Consider the following 21,006-nt stretch of genomic DNA (forward strand, 5'->3'; position numbering starts at 1 on the left):
TTTAATCCAGAAAAGATTTGACACCATGATCCCTAGATAATTCTTCACCTGATATTTGTACTAGTCTCTCTGTCTCTGCCTCACATTCCTCACGTTCATTTGCCTTTGACCACAGCAAGTTTATTCCTACCTTAGGGCATTTGTATTAACGATGTTTCACCTTCCCAGAATGTTCTACCCTCTATGATATGTTGTTAGCTCATTATCACTCTTCAGCTTGACTGGCATCCCCTAGAGGGCCACTAATAACCCAATATCAAACAATATGTTACCATTCTGCTCATTTTCCTTAGTAATTAGCACTACTGGAAATTTTAATATTTCCTTAATATATATTAACTTTCTTCTTTCATTAAGAGATGTGCAGGCATGTGTGGGAGGACTTAGGAAAGAGTCATATCTTGATATGCTTGCATTATTAGTAATAATGATTTATGAGCTTGAAACCAATATTCAATTATTAGTTGTAAGAAGATTAGGAATTGAATTAGAAATATGATTACAGAGGATGGACCAAAAAAAAAAAGTCCAAAACACAGAAACAGGACAAAAGTGATTCGGGAAAGCCCTAATTTCAGTGCAAAGCACTGTAGAAGGCCTGCTCCTTTAAAACTCTGAGAGCTGTCTGCCTGGAACTTCCACCTCCCCCTCAGTGTGCCTTCATTTTGAGCTGCAGAGATTTTCTGCTAGAGCAGGACTGCTCACTCCTGGAGAGTGATTTTGGGATGCTGAGAATGTAGTATGTTTAAACTCTGTTGAATACAGCAAGAATTGCTCATTTCCAGATAAGGAGATAAAATATCTTTATTCCTCTGTCACCTTGGTATGGCCAGAGGAGTCTGTCCATCTGGACATTGGCTTTAGGAGTGTTAATTATCTCTTTTGTGATTTGTATGCATGGCCTTCTTGGGTTCCTCTTTGATGTCCTGCTTCTGGACTATTTTCACTTTTCCACATTCTGTTTGGGTTAAGATCATAAATCCCTTATAGTAATAAAAGTAATAAGTAAATTCCTACTATTAATGTGGTTAAATAAATCGTTCAGTTAGAAAAATTCAAGTGCAGCAAGAACCTACACAAATGACAGATTGCCTTGCCGTCATGAGATTTATGATTGAAACACTGGTGTATAAAATAAACATATTCGGAATTCAGGGCTGCAGTCTGGAAACCTCATGAAGAAGGGCTGCAGCCTCCCTACTCCAGCTACTCTTAAACTTTCCTCTTTGTGTATCTTGTCTTTTATTTTTCATTTATCTACGTCCTCTCACCCCACCAAGCCACATGAAGGAAACCCATAGGCTTGTTGGGGCTGGTTCCCAACAGATGTGAACTCCATGCACACAAATTTCTTGTTTGTCTTGGTCCCAGTGTTTCTCTCTTGGATCTTATTCCATAAATATTTGTTCATTGGATGAAAAATAAGGAAGAATAAATATTCAACATATATAATATATATACACAAATATATGTATATACTTTTATATAAATGCTTTAAATATGTATTACTTCCATGTATATAATATGCATACATGCATGTATAAATATATAGTATATCTATACATGTATTTATATTATATAATGCATTATTTTTTCAATGTATTTTATCATATGTTTCTGTTAAAAAAAACAAAAAAACAACTTAACCTAGGTTTTAAGATCTGTTTATTTAGTGAAAATGGTAACATAAAAGTACTAAATCTTATTAAAGAGAGACTAGGTTATGATGAAGACACTAAGAGATATGGGTTTTGAACTTTTACTGCATTAGTATCTTGCTGAAGTATTCAGTAGAGACTAAATTTGGCTTATTTTTTTATTACACTCCATACCAAACAAATAGGCAGATGGCATTGTGTTTGAGTATAATTGAATCTAATTTTTTGAACTGAAAACATATGTATCTAATATATCACTTTCTACAGTGAAAATATCCCTTACAGAGTATCTGTAAGACATTGCTATAGACAAATGGCCTAGTAGGACTGAAATAAGTTTAGAGACAAAACCAAATGCAATCATGCAGACTGGATTCTCCTATATTCTTCACCCTATAAGCAATAATTATTATATAACAAGCATCATAAGAATACTTTTTCATACACTATATGCATTAATTAATGTAAGCCACACAGCATGAAAACAGGAATGCATATACTCATTTTATGGATGAAGAAACTAATGCACAAGGAAGCAAAAATGATTTGGTTAAAAATATTGAGCCCCAGGATACAATCTCATTCATTTTTATCATCTGGTTCTTGGAATCTTTCCACCACCACATAAAAGCAGACTGAGGATGGTCTAAAATGTGGTAAAGTTTTAAATCAGTACTTTCTCAGGGAAAAGGTATAAACATGATTTAGTTTTTAAAAAACAACATATGAAAGAGGAACACAGAAGTTTTTCTCCCTTCCTTCCTTGTAAAATAGATAAAAGAGAAAAGAAACACAGTGTCTATCACATGTGACAGAAAGAGACCATTTATTGCCATAGCTGATTTAGAAAGCCAAATTGAGAAATAAATAAGCAAAGAATATGAGATAAGGAATATAATTATATAATAAATATGATGTGAGCAAACAGCAATAATCCCCAGGATTTTAACAAACTTGGTGAGATGGGAAAGTTTTATTGGGCTAGAATAATTTAAACTAGAAACGTATCTTAAAATGTACATGTGCCACTGAGAAATGGGGATCACAGAAACAGAAACTCTTTTTTGGTAAATATTCTAAGTTAAAATTTACACAAGTTAGATATTAGTTACTGCCATTTTGTTTAGAAATAGGCATCTAGTAGGCATCCTATCCCTCAGGAGAAATATGAGGAACATGCATGATGTTTAATTGGTACTAGTTCAGTTAGAGGTGATATTTGAAAGAGGGTAAAAGAGAACTGAAGATGAAACAGAGAGGAAATGGATGATGTGGAGTCCCAGAAGAGGATGAATGGATTTGAACAAGAGAAAATGGAAACATTGTCAGATGCTCCAAGATAGTCCAAAAGTATGAAAACTGAGGTAAGATGTGAGGGCTCATCAACATAAATTTTTCATGAAATGAACAGCTACAGGGAGGAGAAACATGAGTGGTACATGACCAGCTTCAGTAAAGACAGACAACCTAAGGGGTTAAGCAACAAATGAGACAGTTAAAAGACATGTAAATAAATGACTCACATAAATTTTCTGAAAAGAGATAGGTTTGGAGACGAGAGGGAGAAAACACTGATATACAAAATAAAATTTGACATTTTAGTAAAGGAACATTTCAAAGTCAAGTTCCTTGAGTTTGGACATCTAGAAGTTCAAAATATACTGATCAAAACAACAGGATCCTGACATAATAATACAGATATAGGTCAATGGAACAGAATAGAAAGTCAAGAGATGAACCCAGCCATGAACAGCCACTTGATCTTTGATAAACCAAACAAAAGCATACATTAGGGAAAGAATCCCTATGTAATAAATGGTGCTGGGAGAACTGGTTAGCCAACTGCAGAAGACTGAAACTGCACCCACACGTCTTACCATGTACAAAAATTGTCTTGTCATGTAGAAAGTGTGGAGAAACTCTTGACACTGTTGGCCTGGGAAAATAATTCATAAAGAAGACCCCTTGGGAATTGCAGCAACACCAAAAATAAATAAATGGAACATTGACCAATCTAGAAAATTTCTGCATAGCTAGGCTACAACAAATAAACAGACAACATCTTTTCAGAATGGGAAAAGATATTTGTATGTTATGAATCTGACACTGGATTGATAAACAGAATCTAAACAGAACTCAAATTAATAAACAAGAAAAGAGCAAATAATCCAATGTATGAGTTGGCAAGAGACGTGAACAGAAACTTCTCTGGAAAAGACAGACAAATGACAAAGAAACACATGAAAAAATGCTCATAGTCCCTAATCATCAGAAAAGTGGAAATCAAAACCACTCTGAGATTCAAATAACCCCAGTGAAAACAGTGCACATTACAAAATGCTGAAGCTATAGATGGTGGTGTGGATGTGGAGAGAAAGGAACACTTTTACACTGCTGGTGGGCTTGGAAACTAATGCAACCTCTGTGGAAAGAAATGTGGAGAAAACTCAAAGAAAAAAAAACAGACCTTCCATCTGATTTGCAATGTCATTTTTAGATGTCTACCCAGAAGAAAAAGAAAAAAACATTTTACCATAAAGACATTGCATTAGAATGTTTACTGTAGCTCAATTGACATTTGCCATCAACTCTTGAATGGATTGATAAACTGTGGTACATGTATACCATGGAGAATACTATTCAGCCATAAAAAGATGGAGACTGCAGTGCATCCTCTGAGTGAAGGACTTCAGTACTACTAAAACTTTACTTTAAAAATGCAAACAATGTAACCTAATCATTACTACCCTCATATCAATCTGAAATTCAAAAAGTGTTTTATGTCAGCCTATGATAGATTTATTGCTATTATTTTGAAATGAATAAAATTGAAAAAAAATTAAATATTGAAAAAGAAATCATGGTAGGTATGTGGGATTTTACTTTAATGAAAGAACTGGTTACTCTGTGTTAGAGTTATAAAAATATTTTTACTATTTTTATAATCCATTTTGAATACTTTTTATAATAAAGTGTTTTTTTTGTTGTTGTTGTTGTTTGGTTTTTTTGCAGTTTTTGGCTGGGGCTGGGTTTGAACCCGCCACGTCAGGGATATGGGCCCAGCACCCCACTCCTTTGAGCCACAGGTGCCACCCTAATTGTTTTATCTTTATCATTACAAAAATTACTATAATTCCTGAAATTCATTATTTAACAAATCATTAGGTATTATGAAAAAATCTTAACTTTCTCTCCTCTTATCCTTGAATGTCTGTCAAAAATCTCTTCTTCCTTATGTTTCAGAGACTAAAAACATTATTCTTCCTTTTGTGAATACAGAGTTTTCTGTACAAAGTTGAAGACAAAAGAGCAAAACCTGTGGTTGTAAACACTTAGCATCCCTTTTATTTCCTAAACTTATGTTTCTGTCATTTATATTTTCATTAAATACATGGATGCAGAGTGAGCTTCTGGCTCCTTCAAACTCCTGAGACCTTATCATCAACTATGGAGTTAATTGCTGAATAATCCATGATGCGAGTGAAATAATTTTAGATTTATAAAGAAATTTTAACATTATATAGTCTATACTTTCATTAAAGAACCCTCTAAAATCTATTGTCTCTTCAGATACCAAGGAGGAAATTTAATAAAATTTTAAATTCATTCTAGGTACTTTTAGCTAAAGAAAACATAAACAAATTTGAACTGTCATGCTATCCAAGTTTAATTATGTAGAACTTAAGTATTCTGATTTTATAAAATTAAAAATACTATAAAGGATTGAATTATGGATAAATATATGATAAAGGAAATAAAATGTTAACTGCAGAGGCCAGGTGATGGCAAAGGTGTTTTTCTTGAAAAATTCTTTCAACTTGTTTGTATGTTTGAAGATTTTCAAACTGAAATGTTATAAAACCCCTGCAATATAAAGGTCTTATGACCATAAATAATGAGGAGGTCTTGAACTCTTAAAAATGCTTATTTGGGGGCTTTGTATACAAAGGTAGATGTATACAAACATGTACATATAAACACAAACCTGTGTGTATGTACGTGCGTGCATTCTTTTCTATGCTTGCTGATTTTTTCCCCATTGAGCTTATTGTACTTTCGAGATTAAACACAAATCTATGTAAAAACAAACATGACAAAATAATACACTAGTAATGTAACATCTTAATTACCCCTTTTACGTGACAAGATAATTTTCTACAAAATTCAGTTCTACATATTATATTGGAATTCATATTTTGTTGAATTGAGACTCCATAGAGCAATCTAAATTACAAAATAGAGTCAACTTTCTATCAAAATTTGGAAGAGAAAATTGAGAATCTGTAACAATGCATTGCATAGTACATACCACATTTTCTAAACAAAGAATCTTAAAAGCTCTATGTAGTCGCTTACATTGGTAGGAGTTGCCATAATCATGTTATGTTTTTAAATAAGTTTGAGTTTTGGAACCAGAGTACCTTTGAGATTGTTCTTTAATCCATATAGACTGAAAAATGGTGGGAAAAATCAAAACTGAATACATTTGTATAGCTTTCCACCTGGTCGTCATCTTTAAGTCATTGCAGTAATTCTTTCTAGTGGGAATTACATTTTGAGGTCTAATTATGAAAAGTTAAAAGTCATTGTTAAAGTCATTTATTTCAATAAGGTAAATATTTAGAGAATACAGAGTCTTCAACCTTTTTGGAGACGGAGTCTCACTGTTTCCCCCTCAGTACAATGCTGTGGCACATTACAGCTCCCAGCAACCTCAACCCCTTGGGCTTAAGCGATTCTCTTGCCTCCCCCTCCCAAGTAGCTGGGACTACAATGGCTGCCACAGCTCTCAGCTATTTTTTGTTGCAGTTGTCCTTGTTGTTTAGCAGGCCCAGGCTGAGTTCGAACCTGCCAGCTCTGGTGTATGTGGCTAGCACCCTAGCCGCTGAGCTACAGGCACCAAGCCCGTGGTTGTGGAAATTTAAGGACAGAGAGCAGATAGTGTTGTGTAGCCAAGCCTGGTTTAGAAACCAGAGCCTCCCCCCAAAGGCACTCAAGCTTGACTGTGACACTTAATGTGAGACGACGCGTATTTTTGAGACTCACAAATATGCAGCTTTTCCTTCTTCCAGCTCTTTGCTTTTGCCACTGGAGCCACTTTTCTTCCCGCACATTCTCCTGGTGATGCACATCAATAACCCGCATTGCCGGGTAAAGAAGCAGCTGACGTCTGTTACCACAAGGATTAGCAGCAGTGCGGCAACTCCCAGGCCGATGACTGCTCCCAGCCCAAGACCATTAAAAAGGGTGTCTTAAAAAATAGAAAAAAAAAAGAGCCCTCAAATTAGGAGATATTAGATAATTGTCCTAAAAATAAATCTTAACCAAGAAATATTCACTCAAAGTGACAAGAAAAAAGTGATAGCAATTGGCAGATGTCCAATCTCATGATTTTTGAGGCCTATTTAAGGTCTACTATTCAAGTAACTCTTATTTTTAATATATTTCCTGATTCCCTGTGAGGAAGATAAGGGATATTCTTTCACTGTACCTTTTCAGAGAGTCGGAGCCATTAATAGATCATGGCAATGTTAAAAGGAAATTTTAGGCAAAACTTCTGTAAGGGAGGTGTTAAATAAATGTTCTAGAAGGAATTATTTTCGTCTTTCTTAAACCTGTAAATAGATGGTTCTAAGCACCTTGTTTTGACAGAGATTACATTTCAAAATACCTTTCTATGAATATTGAAAAAAATCATCATCTTAAAATACATTGTTCACTTTTTTCTAATAAAATTTTAACAAATAGATTAGAAACAATTTTTTTCGGAGTATGGTACGTAAGATTTTTTGTGAGGTCCTTTCATGAGAAGGTGGGGGAAGATGAGAGTCAATTTTCCTGGGCATGTGGTTTCAGAAAATCGTGAAGACATATCCAAGGAAGAGGTGAATGGGAATAGAATGAAATATGCTAAGTGATGAATTTGAAATGGCAAGAGGGGTAAAAAGTGAATCAGTTATTCCATGTCTGTAGTTGAATATTAGGGTGGATTACACAACTGTAACAATATTTTGGTTGAATCTACATTTTCTGTTTGTCAGATTCACTTTGAAAAGTTTCTAGGGTTTTTTCCTTAACTTTACTATTTGAGTTTCTGTAATATCTTTTCAATACCTTCAAAGTAGACTTTTATTTAGTCACTATAATTTCTGGTTTTTGAGTGACTTTTTTTTACAGTTCCACTTCTATGTCTTCTTGGATTGCTTATTGTTTCCTTGTCACTTTTTCTTCTGTTTCATCAAATTTACAAATTCTTGTAGTTGATAATAACTTTCAAAAATAATTTTGTTTCTTGGGACGGTGCCTGTGGCTCAAAGGAGTAGGGCACCGGCCCCATATGCCGGAGGCGGCAGGTCCAAACCTGGCCCTGGCCAAAAACTGCAAAATAATAATAATAATAATAATAATAATTTTGTTTCTCTAAATAATTTTTTGATAAAAGTAAACATAATGGAAAAAATAAATCGGTGATAGTGTTTTGTCTAGAGGACAAAGGACAATAACATAATTTCGCAGATATTCAAAGTGATCCTTAACAAATATGTTAAGGATTTGCTTTCATAATATTATAGAATTAATTCTTTTTAATGGTAAATACATTTATTACTCAGCATAATCATGGAATGGTCTATATGTGCCTGATGTTGAACACAAGTGACACACCCAAGTTCAGATGTAAACTTGGATTTTGAGAAGATTGCTTTTGAAAAATGTGCGTATGTAAAGCAAAGTTTTTCTAAGTCATCCTTTTGAATTTGGCTTAATGTTTTCATAATGACTTGCAGTGATACAAATTTAAACGGATCAGAAGAACTGCTCTCATCCTTCATCTGCCACTTGCAGGTTGGTCTCGAGTGTGTCAGGCCCGCCTGAATTTTTATTGTTCTACAGAAAAATAGAGTCTCATATCTACATTTATTTTATTTTTCCAGGAAATAGATTTGAGTTGTTTATATTTCTTAACACTGTTGGAGTTTGCCGCTAGATAAAGAAAAATCAGGCTGTTTGTGACAGAGTGGCCCGGATTTTTACCCAGGCAATGTTGTAGTTCACTTTTCTTGGAACACAAATATACTTTTACAGCGTCTCCCTGATGTGAATTCATTAAGCCCTGAATCAACAAGTTTAGAACTTACATGCCAAGCAAAAAATATTTTTATTATAAGCATTTTGTGTCTGATAAAGAAAACCCTGTAGTAAGTACACGGTAGTATTGGAAGCATAATTTTTTCATGCTATTTTCAGAGTCTCATTCCTCTACCAAATTTTAATATGCTTCTTAGGTGCTAAGAGCTTAATAAAATTGTTTAAGTAATACCCAAGAAATTATTGGTTTTCAACAAAACTGTCACCACAATCCATTTTAAAGAATGACTAGAGAATGTGGAATATGTTTCAGCTGTGGGAATGTGGTATCTTCACTTTTCCTTTTGCAGATTCCCAACAAACAAATGGAGAGTGGGACTCTAAAGACTGTGGTTCCATTTTCCAAAGGTATTTCTGTACGTATGATCTAAAAATAACTAGCACTTCATGCTATAAAAATAATATATCAACAAAGTAAGATTACTGTTATCAAATTTTAAAAAAACAATTGTATATATTTTCTTCCACTATGTACAAATATAAATGACTCTCTTCTGAATCTATTATTATAACATAATGAAGATAACTCACCTTATGCAATACCTTTGCTTATATATGAAACTACAATATTTTCCTCAAAATTCCTATGTGATCATTATAGATAGCTGCACAAAATTTGACAGCCACACCTCAGAATAACAGAGTGGAAACATACATACACAATTAGGATTTGTCCTCTGTGGATACATTGACCTAATGACCTTGTAGTTGGAACCTGTCCCTCCTCTCTTACTTCATTTAGGGTTCTCTAACACGCAGACGTAAATCTAGGCAAAAAAAATCGATCCTACAGATTAATGATGATGTATTTGGTTCACATAAATTCTCATTTGCTTCTCCCAAGTGTGAATAGTGTTGCTTTGTACTGAAATGCACTGCAGTAGAATCAGAAAATCCTAGTTTCTTCGGTTACTCTTGTATGCCCTTGAGGTGAACCATCTAATTTCTCTAAGCTGAGACTCCTCTTGATTAAAATGGAGACAATTCTGGTGACAATGGCAGTTAGAAACAAGGGTACTAGGTTGCTGAGAGGATTGTTGAGAATGTAACTGCTTAACACTTCTAGCAGTGAACTGCTCAACACAAAATAAACATTTAACACACATTGATTGTTATGATTGTTTTATTATGACAAAATTCTACAGAAGTTATGCTTGTTTGTTTTTGCAGTTTTGGGCCAGGGCCAGTTTGAACCTGCCACCTCCGGCATATGGGGCCAGTACCCTACTCCTTTGAGCCACAGGCGCCTTCCCCAGAAATTGTGTTTTATAGAAAGCATGAGTGATCATCCAAAAGTAAATGTTAAACTATTCTGTAAACATGTCTTTACCAGCAGTCTCAGGTGTGAGGTTTCTTTCATTAAGTAATGATTATTCTCTTGAGAATACACTTTTTTAATGATTCAGGTTTAGTTAGTTAGCTTTAAATGATAAATAGTTCATTTCTGAACTTTATAGCATTAAACCAGTATATTGATCTGTTTCATTTCCATTTTCCGAAAAAGCTTTTAGACAAGTTATATTTGTAAAGCATTTTATGATGAAGAAATATGGATGTTAAATAACTATTACTTTAAATAAAATTAAACCTTTAAACTTATGATTAAATTTTTTGAAAGGTTGCTTGATGTCATTTTTGTGAGAAAGTAATATATTTTTGCCACTGCAGAATATAGGAGTTGACATAACATGGGTTTGTATTATAAATGTTTAATTAAGTTGTCTTTTGAAGCTTATGTTTTATATATACTTTAAATTTCAGCTTAGAAATGTATTAAATGTTTAAACCTTCTCATATCCCGTGAGGTTAGCCCATAGTAACCATGAAAGCTCAATTTTCTAATGTCTTTATTACTTTTTTCTGCCACAAATTAATTTTTGCATAAAAGTTTACTTATTTCTACCTTATATTTTTCAAACGTCAACCCATAAATACATACAAAATAAAATTATTTGCATTTGGGTACTAGCAATAATTTATGTTCTCAATAATGTGCATTTTTCTTTATAATTATGATTTAATTATTTAAAGAATTGAAATGAAGCATACATATTTACTTAAAGGATTTTAAGTTCATTTTTTCAGCTTTCTGGAATACGTACAATGTCATTTCTGTGGTAATTGTTATGACAAATCCACTAGGTAGGAGAACTCTATTATGGTATCTCCTCTACAGACGAGAAAACTGATGTCCAGAAGGGTCAGTGTCCTAAATCATACAACGATATTTAAAATTAGACCTGTAAAAATGAAGCGCTACTGAACTCCAAGTTTTATACTTTTTATACCTGCATTAGAGTCAACATTTTACATTCTACATTCATTACATAATGATGACAAGATAGGAGTAAAACATAATAAATATATCAAAATAAGTAATATTCTTATGGAAAAATTCTAACAGCCATTTAACTTTACTATATGTGGGGCTACTATTTAAAAACTGTGTGGATGAGGTACAACAATTAAATCATTTACCAGCTTGTATCCCTCCTTCAAGCTTCCTTGTTACTGATCATTTTGAATTGCTCTTATGAAAACCAATATTTATATTAGTATTAAATAAGAATAAATAATTTGGGATGCTGAAAGTTGAAAACTTTTACCTTTGGTTCATATTTTACTACTGAAAGCAAGCGGAGAATCAGACTGAGGTTTGTAACCCTCACTCCTCTCTCTCACCTGCATTTCCCCAACTCTATGAAAACTGAAGGGTGGTTTACTAAATCTGTTTCCCAATTGCATTTTAGTTTTCATGACAATAAAAAATGAAAGCATTAAAATAAGAAAATCTGAGCTGGATTCAGATTGTTACATACAGCCCTAGCTTCGTATCCCAAGTTTTCCTTTATGCAGTTTTATTTACCCACGGTCAACTGCAGTCTAAAAATATATTGAAAATTCTAAGAAATAATTCACACATTTTAAATTTCACGTCATTGTGATTAGCATGAAGAAATCTTGTGCTCTGTCCCGCTCGGGGGGAAATGTCCCAATTTCTATGCTACCAGCCCTGACTGTCACTTAGGAGCTGTCCCTGTGTTCAGATCGATGGTCAGAGTATTGTAGGGTTATGTTCAGGTAACCCTTGTTTTATTTAACAATGGTCCCAAAGTGTAAGTTCAGGGATGCAATCATGTTATTAGTTCCATTTTAGTATTAGTTATTACTGTTGATATTGTACTATGCCTAGTACAATAAATTAAACTTCATCATAGGCGTGTATATATAAGAAAAAGCAGTATATATAGGATTTGGTACTGTATGATTTCAGGCCTCCACTTGAAGTCTTGAAGCATATCTCCTCTGGAAGGAGGGGACGATGGTAAATCTCATTCATGTTTCTGTTGCAGAAACTGGGTCACTACTGAAACACTGAAATGATTTTCCATGTCACATGTTATATTAGATAATTGTAGTTTTTAAAAAAGTGATATACTAGAAGATTCATAAAACTAGCCTTACTTTTTTATTCCTTGAATAATAGTTTAGTATATAATATTTTCTATGTGTAGAGTCTCCAAGTACATTGAAAATTAATTTCAAAACTTAGAAAGCTGCAATAAAGACATGTAGAAAAAAATCCTAAGGGTCCTATGGTGGAGATTGTTAATTCCAGGATAGTAGTAGCTATTTTTCTAAGAAATATTGCTGGACGCAGCAGGCAAATAAATTAACCACATGAAAGTTAAAGAGGAAAGATTTTAAAGAGCTTGTTTGGAGACATTACTATATACCATATCTTCTCAGAGGCAAGCCTACGTGACTTTTGAATACATGTTTTTCCTTCATCCTGCCTAAGGTAACACTTCCAAACATCAACAGATACATAGGAAATCTTGGCATTCATTCATTAATAGCAAATTCAGGTATATGTGTGCCCCATGCAGAAAAACGGGGAGAAAATGAAGAAGATAAAAAAATTTCCCTGCAACTTAACTAAAGTTCCACCTGGTGATATATAATCACGGGGAATACTTTGGTTTGTCTGTAGATCAATAGAAATGAATCCATCAATACTGTTTTGTAATCTTATAAAAGTGAATTTAACTTCAGACTATTTTAAAGAATACTCTTAGAAATATTCCCTTGAACTTGAATTGTTTAAATAGTGCGGAGTTTGCCTGCAATTAAATAAATGTGATACCTCGCTAGAAAATTAGAGAATAAATAACTTTTTTTTTTTTTTTTTTTGAGACAGAGTCTCAAAACTGTCATTCTGTGCTATGGCATCACAGCTCACAACAACCTCAAACTCTTGGGCTTAAGCGATTCTCTTGCCTCAGCCTCCCAAGTAGCTAAATAACTGTTCTTAAGCATTCTAAAACATATTTTTGGAAATTGTATCTTATAAAACATACACAAAGGAATCCTTAAGAAGTATATATAGACACACGGTTCCAAAAACTTTAGTTCAAAAATGGTTTGAGAAATACTTAAAATAAAAAGCTAAAATGTTGAAAACATTGAATTTACCTAAAACAAAATAGTCAAACATAATAACTAAACAAAATTATTATCATAAAGTACTTCAGGAAGTGGAAATATGTTTATCTAGGTGGGATATTCTTTTTAAAAAATTTGGAGGGTGCCTAATTATCATCGTTTACCAATTTCTAGAAAATGTATTTTCTAAGTTGGACTTCATATACGTGTGTAGATGCTTATTAAAATTTTGCAGCTTTGTAGTTGGACACATTTGCAAATTACTAAAGTAAAACTAGTGTCATTGTTAGTTGTTATATTTAAATTTAGTGCCTTTAAACTATAAGGGCAATATGTCAAAACTCACAGCAATATGGTCAAGTAGGCTTTTCTCTGTTGCCTATCAGGTATGCAGAAAGGTGGAGGAGACAGCTTCCAGCAGTTCAGCTGAGAAGGAGCTCGAACGGTCAGCTACTAAGAAAATACGATCTGGATTATTAAGACTTTTGTGGCTAAATAGTAAAAAAAAAACAAAAACGGGGGGTGATCATTAACTTATGCTTCACAAGCCTTCATTAAGTGAACACTAAATTAGCACAGAACTAGAGGGGTTCACCAAAATGTACTGAAATAGAATTTAAGTGACTATAGTCAATACTAAGTTATGGAATGTTTTGAAATAACTAAAATAGAAAAATTGGAATGTTTCTACCACAAGGAAATCATATGCTTGAGGTGATGGTTACTCCAGCTACTTTGATTGTTATACATTCCAGGCCTGTATCCAAACTTCACATGTATTCCACAAATTTATGCAATTATGTACACATAATACACAATTAAAAATAAAAACTGCATTAATTCTTTTGGCTTATCGTAAATCTACTTAAGTCCATATTTACTTATGAAGCATTATCAATTCTCAAAATGTAATTTTATTCATTGAATTTCAAAGACACAACAAAGACACAAATGGATAAAACATTTATACTGACAAGGGTATATTCTTTATGGTAGGAACTGTCACTAGCATTATGACAGTATCCTTGCATTATGGAAGATACACTCTATGATGGCACACACTTTTAAAGAAAAATACGTTGCATTTGGTGGCACCTGTAGCTCAGTAAGTAGGGTGTCGGCCCCATATACCGAGGGTGGCAGGTTCAGATCCGGCCCTGGCCAAACTGCAACAAAAAAATATAGCTGGGCGTTGTGGCAGGTGCCTGTAGTCCCAGCTACTCAGGAAGCTGAGGCAAGAGAATTGCCTAAGCCCAGGAGTTAGAGGTTGCTGTGAGCTGTGATGCTACAGCACTCTACCGAGGGCAATAAAGTGAGACTCTGTCTCTAAAAAAAAAAAAGAAAGAAAAAAGTTGCATTAATTTAAAAAACTACTGAACCTAAGATTTTACAAAGATTTGTAACAGCTTTCTAACTCTCCATAGTGGATTGTTTTTCATTCATTTTGAGGTCCATCCACTATAATCTAAATAATACCTGTTTTATTTTCAGTTTCATACTGATAAAATATGGATGCTGATACCCTTACATCCTAATAAAAATAGAATCATACATAGATTCTATCATATATATATATATCCTATATAGTTTTATAACTATATATGTATATATTACATAAACATATTTAAAATCATATATAAAAGTATTTTGGGAATTCCAAAGCATCATACAATATGTCATTATTTCAATTGTTACATTAATTATTCTGAAAACTTTTTTTTATAATAAACAAGACATTTATGGTAACTTTTTGTTATGTGTCATTTATTTATTATATTTTAAAAATAAAAATTAGATACTTCTCCACTTTACCACAAACTTTCTTTTTGGCCAAAACACTTGATCATTCCTAAAATTCAGGAATAACGATTCATAAAAATAATTGGTAAATATTAAATATTAAAGCTTCTATTTTACAAGCTTTTAAAAATTATTGCCTTTGATAAAGTAACTCTTTTATGGCTTGAGGCTACTCTTTTAGCTTTAGGCATTTCACCATGACTAGAATTAAATAGATTTTTTATTTAATACTATTACTTTAATTTTTTTTCATTACTCATATAATAAATTTTGTTTGGTCATTTCCTTATGTCAAATGTCACTTTTAAAATCTTTCTTAAACTCCATAAGACTGATGTCAAATGAATGGAAGTCAGGCCTCTGTAAGGAACGTTCTTCTTGTCATTCATCTGTGACATTGACTTTTGTTCAGTTTTCAGTTAAGACTATTTTGAACTTTTGGGTGTCTTTTGTTCTATAATTTATTTTGTTCTTTAGTTCACTATTGGTTTATTGTTATTGTTACTATTATATTTATTTTATTGTTATTTTGCTCAAAATTTTACATATATTCATTTTCACTCAAAGAGAAAATAAGATTAAAACTCCAACAAGATTCTTTCAAACTAGATTGAAGTCACATCCCCCAAATAAAAATTGTCCTGCCTTTGTGCTATTTGTGATCTTTTATTCTGTCAAATCTTCATTCCCTTTTGACTTACTCAAAGTATTCATGAGATTAAAAAAAAAATCTTGTCTTTCAAAGCTCCATTGTTATATGTAGATGGTTTAATGTCTGCACTCCCTGTTCTCTTCCCCTGGTCTATGTCTCTATATTTTGTTACATAGTCGTGCTGTTATAGTTACTATATCCTTTTAGTATAATTTGATGTCTGATAATGTGATGCCTCCAGATTTGTTATTTTTGCTTAAGATTGTTTTGTCTGTTTGGCCTCTTTTCTGGTTCCCAATGAGGAATAGAATTATATTTTCCAAATCCCTAAAAAATGACATTAGTACTTTGATGGTGATTGCACTGAATCTGTACATCACTTCAGGTGGGGGAAAAGCAGACCTATACAATAAACGTGCTGGGATAAGTGGAAAGCCACATGCAGAAGTATTTAGCAAGATGCCACCCATAAAAATCAATTCAAGATGGATAAAAGACTTAAGTATAAGGTATATAACGATTAGAATTGTAGAAGAAAATGTAAAAGAACCATACTTCTAGATATTGGCCTAGGCAAAGAATTTACGTCTAAGACCCAAAAGGCAATTACAGCAACAACAAAGGAAATAAAAGTTACTTGATTAAATAAAAAAGCTTGTGCATAGCTAAGGAAATATCAACAGAGTTAACAGACACCCTACAGAATGCTGCAAAATATTTACAAAACAAAACAAAAATATACGTTCAATAAAGGGCTAATATCCACAATCTACACAAAACTCAGACAAATAATCAAGAAAAAAATTGAAAAACTACATTAAAAAGTGGGCAAAAGACATTTCCATCTTTTAACTTCTTGTCAAAATTCACGTATTAACACCTTTTTAAGTTCACCCAAGTTTATGCTAGTCACATATGAAACTGCTTACAGAACTAACTGAATGCAATCTGTGTGTGGACAACAGGGAATCTCAAGCATTTTTTAATGAACAATTTAAAGAAAACATTAAAGAGCATTGTTATCATTGAAGAGAAAACTACAGAGCCTTTTTAAAGAGATTACATTCTGAAAAAAGGAGCTTGGGCGTACTAAACTTAAAAGGTTTAAAAATATTTAAAATAAAAAATAGTTATAGTCACAAAAAGTAATTCATTATATGAAATTACAGCATAGTGTGAGTGATTTTTCAGCTTTTAGATTTATGCAAAAGCAATTTGCTCTGCTCTCAAATGTGTATTGAGCTCAGTGAAGTTACTTATATGCCTAGAAATAAATATCAAAAGATTAGGTTAAGGATGAATAAACTTATGGGATGTTCATTTTATATGATTTTCTAACTTTCTTATACCTGATAATACTATTGGAAGTATCTATGTCTTAATTGTGAGTAAAACTTACAACAATTTTTCAATACTGATTAATACATAAATAAAACCTAGCATTGTTACTTATATGTTTTTATTCTTAGGCTATTTTGGTACATTTTAATGAGGTGGTAATTTGTTTTATTTGAACCATTTTATGTGTACTTAGTTAATCGTGATGTAAAAAGCTTATTGCTTGCTACTAAACTTCTTTTCCTTTTTTTGGAGGAGATTACATTTTCCATCACTTATTTCTTACCCCTGTCTCCACTCACCAGTCATTTCAGATGTTTTGTGGGAATATTCTAGTACATGAATCAGCAATTCTATGATAGGTAATCTCAAAGACATGCTAAAATTTCCCTTCAAATCATTTCTCACTACCGTGAAGTATTATTTAGGAGGAGGGAAAGTGAAAATGTAACATTGGTAAACTATCCTCTTTTAATTATTTGTTTTTCCTTAATGTCATTTTTAGGGTAAGAAGAAGTAGTTAACTGAGAAGATTTGGTTTATTAGTGGAAAGGGAATTGTAAGCATATATATTGGAAAAATGGCATTTAAAATTGCAGAACTTTGTACTTTTTCACCGTTATCTTTTCCTATAGATGTTTGCTTATGAAGGGAAAATTAGAAATGAAATATTCTCTTAAAATATCTTCTAGTTCCCTCAATAAAATGGTATTTTTTTTCTCAAGGTACAAACTGGTCAAAATATGTTGTCGTCATTTAATTTATTACAATGTTATTAAATAATTACATTAAGCAGTTGTGAAGATAAAGTAAGAATAAGGCAAATGACTCTTTTCTCTAGGGGATCATAATTTAATGGGAGGTGTGATCTTAAGATATATCATTAAGAATCTGGAATGCTGTGTGATTGTTTTTCTTTTGGTAAAAAACAAAAACACAAACACTTGATCTGATCAGATAGTGGGAGAAGCATGTAAGTTCATGGCCAATGCTCTAACATAAAAGAGATGGTTTATAATAATAATGGTTTAATACTAACCAATACTAGGAATGGTTTAATAAACCATAATAGGAATGGTTTATTTACTTCCCACAACAAAGAAAAGTTTCAAACGGTTTTCAAGAATAAGAACCAGCTTTCCATTCAATGTGAGGAGTCCACTTTAGCGAGAATATGAGGGGAGCAACAAAAATATGAAAATACATGCTATGCTATGTTATAAAATTAGCAAGGACATTCAAGATAAGATATTCTGGGTGACTCGTGGTGGTTAAGTGATGGATAATAAAATTTTAGGAACGAACCTTGCAACTGAATATATTAACAGTTGAATAGGGCAACCAAAACAAAACACTGACCAATGAATACCACCACCAAAAAACTAGGAATTATGATTTTTTTCCCTCCAAAGATAGTAATCATTATAAGTGCACAGAAATTGATACAAAAATCTATCTAGGATGATTAGGAGATAGGTATTGGAGGCCAGGGTCGAGGCAGTGCCAGTAGTATATCCAATTTCCCCCTCTCCTATTCCATGCCCATTTCCACACTCCATACAGGCACATTAATTCCCTTGTTGATCTTTTTTTATTTTAATTCTTTTTTTTATTAAGTCATATATACATAGATAATGAATACATTTATGCCTTTGTGGGATTCAATGTGCTGATTATTCGTACAAATTGGAGTGCTTACATCCTACTAATTAACATAGCTTTCACCTCATTTACTTAATCACAGTGTTAAGACATTTGTGTTCTCTACTTGATAGATTTGACTTGTACCCATTGATGTTTTTATTCAAGAGATGAGGAAGTAGGTAGACTTAATGTGGATTAGTGATTGGATTAACATTACATGATTAATTTTCATTCATGCATTTTAAAAATAGGCAACAAATAAAATAATACTATATAATTATGTATAGCTATTCGATATATAATTATGTATAGCTTTTAACTGGACTGATATTTAAAATGACCCATGATATCCACCCTGTTTCTACACAATCCTCCTTAATGAGTTGTTGTCTTTTCAAAAACATCTTGTGTAAACTGAACAATTAAAATATGAAGCTGTTATGTTTTTATGGAAATGTTGATGGAAACTTGTCAAATTCTTGGTATCCTTTAACGTAATGGATATATTAACATAAGAAAGAAAATTAACTGTACTAATTAAAAAAAATCTTGGCTAAAAACAAACCTGTAGATAATAGATTTCTTGTAATAAATGTTTCAAATTATTAAAAACTTTTAAAATGCATATTTTTAAAATGTTGTTTTAATGAATCTCCTATAAGCATAAACCATGGGAAATTACGAAATATCTAAAGTTCTTGTGAAACAGAATATGATTCTCTTACTGACACTGGCATTGTTATTTATGTTGGACCATTTTGCCACAAGACCTGCTACAAAAATATTGCATAGAAGAGCAAGTAAAATGCTTTTATATTTTTTATCTAACCAATCAAACTTCTACTTTTGAAGCATATTCTTACCCCACTAACTCTATATATTTTCAATGCTGTTTAAATCTGATGACATGTATTCAGTTTGCTTTCATGAATGTGGTTTATTTACTACCCATAATAAAGAAAAGTTTCAATCTAGTTGGGAAGGGACTTCATAGATCCGAATTAATGTGATCAACACATGGGAAAGAACTGAATAATTTAAGTATTAGTTCCTAAGTTCAAATATTACCGATGAACTTTATTTTCTGTTAACATTCTGTTCTGTGTACAGAAAATATTTTTATGCAAACATTCTTTAAAGACTATATTACAAAATTGAAAAATACATATGTTTCATGATATTTCCAATTGGTATTTTAAAATTTGTTTCTGAAATTAAAAATGATTTAATCTATTTTAATATAAAATTCTTACTTAACTGAAAGAGTTACAGAATTTCTAAGCTTGCAGCAGAATAAAAGTGTGAGCAGATACACAGATGGCATTTATTATTAATTTCCCAGGAATTTGTGATAACCTATTAGGGCTTATAACATTTTCAGTTTTAGATATTCATTGTATTGTGTCTTAGAGATTTCAATTTCTACTTAGAATTATACCTAAAAATATATAGGCTACAGTATTAAAAATAACATATATATTTTATGTATGTAGATTTATATAAGTTTCATTCTATCATAATATACTGGATTTTATACTATCAATTACAAAATAGAAGTGTAGATTTTCAATGCATTTTAAAAATGCAATGGTTATAAGCAACCAAGACATCTTTCAAAAGGTGAATGGATAAGTAAATATCGTACATTCAGACAATGGAATATTATTCTGCGCTAAAAAGAAATGAGCAAACCACTGAAAGACATACAGAAACCATAATGCACTTCCATAAGTGAAAGGAATCATTCTGAAAAGGCCACAGAATCTATAAATCCAGTGCTATGACGTTGTGGAAAGGCAATCTATGGAGATAGTAACAAGGTCAGTGGTTTGCAGAAACTAAGAGGATAAATATATGGAGCACCGTAGGTTCATAGAGCCCAGAAAGGATTCTGTATGGAACTGTAATGGTGACTAGATGTCGTAAATTTGTCCAAATGTACAGAATATACAACATCGAGAGTTAACTCTAACATAAACTGTGCAATTTGGGTGATTATGATGTCTCAGGGTGGATTCGCCAGTTCTAATAAAGGTATCATTCTGGTGTTGATACCTGACATTAATAATGGGAGAGACTGTACCTGACCAGAGTGCACGGAAACTCTCCATGCCTTCACTCAATCTCGCTCTGAACCTAAAATTGTTCTAAAATAAAACTTCTTTAAAAAGAAAAAAAAAATGCACTGATGATATCTTTAAACATACATAGGAATGGCTATGCCTAAATTAATTGAGGTTGTTTATTAAAACAATGTCTACTTTTTTATTTCTTGACAATGGAAAGAAGCATCTAGTAAGTGAGGAGTAACAAACATATACA

At 32.5% G+C, this 21,006-nt stretch overlaps 1 protein-coding gene across 2 annotated transcripts in view; it reads right to left on the reverse strand.

Annotated features, from left to right (window-relative positions):
* Nucleotides 1–21,006, reverse strand: part of NCAM2 (neural cell adhesion molecule 2) — a 488,664-nt gene that overhangs the window by 11,165 nt on the left and 456,493 nt on the right. For both annotated transcript variants that reach the window (XM_003783902.2, XM_012801495.1), the window contains one exon: nucleotides 6,705–6,909. In XM_003783902.2, the coding sequence (XP_003783950.1) occupies nucleotides 6,705–6,909 (205 nt within the window). The remainder of the gene's footprint in view (nucleotides 1–6,704; nucleotides 6,910–21,006) is intronic.

This window comes from Otolemur garnettii, unplaced genomic scaffold, assembly GCF_000181295.1.
Source record: "Otolemur garnettii isolate 467f Iridium unplaced genomic scaffold, OtoGar3 scaffold00009, whole genome shotgun sequence".
Lineage (NCBI taxonomy): Eukaryota > Metazoa > Chordata > Mammalia > Primates > Galagidae > Otolemur > Otolemur garnettii.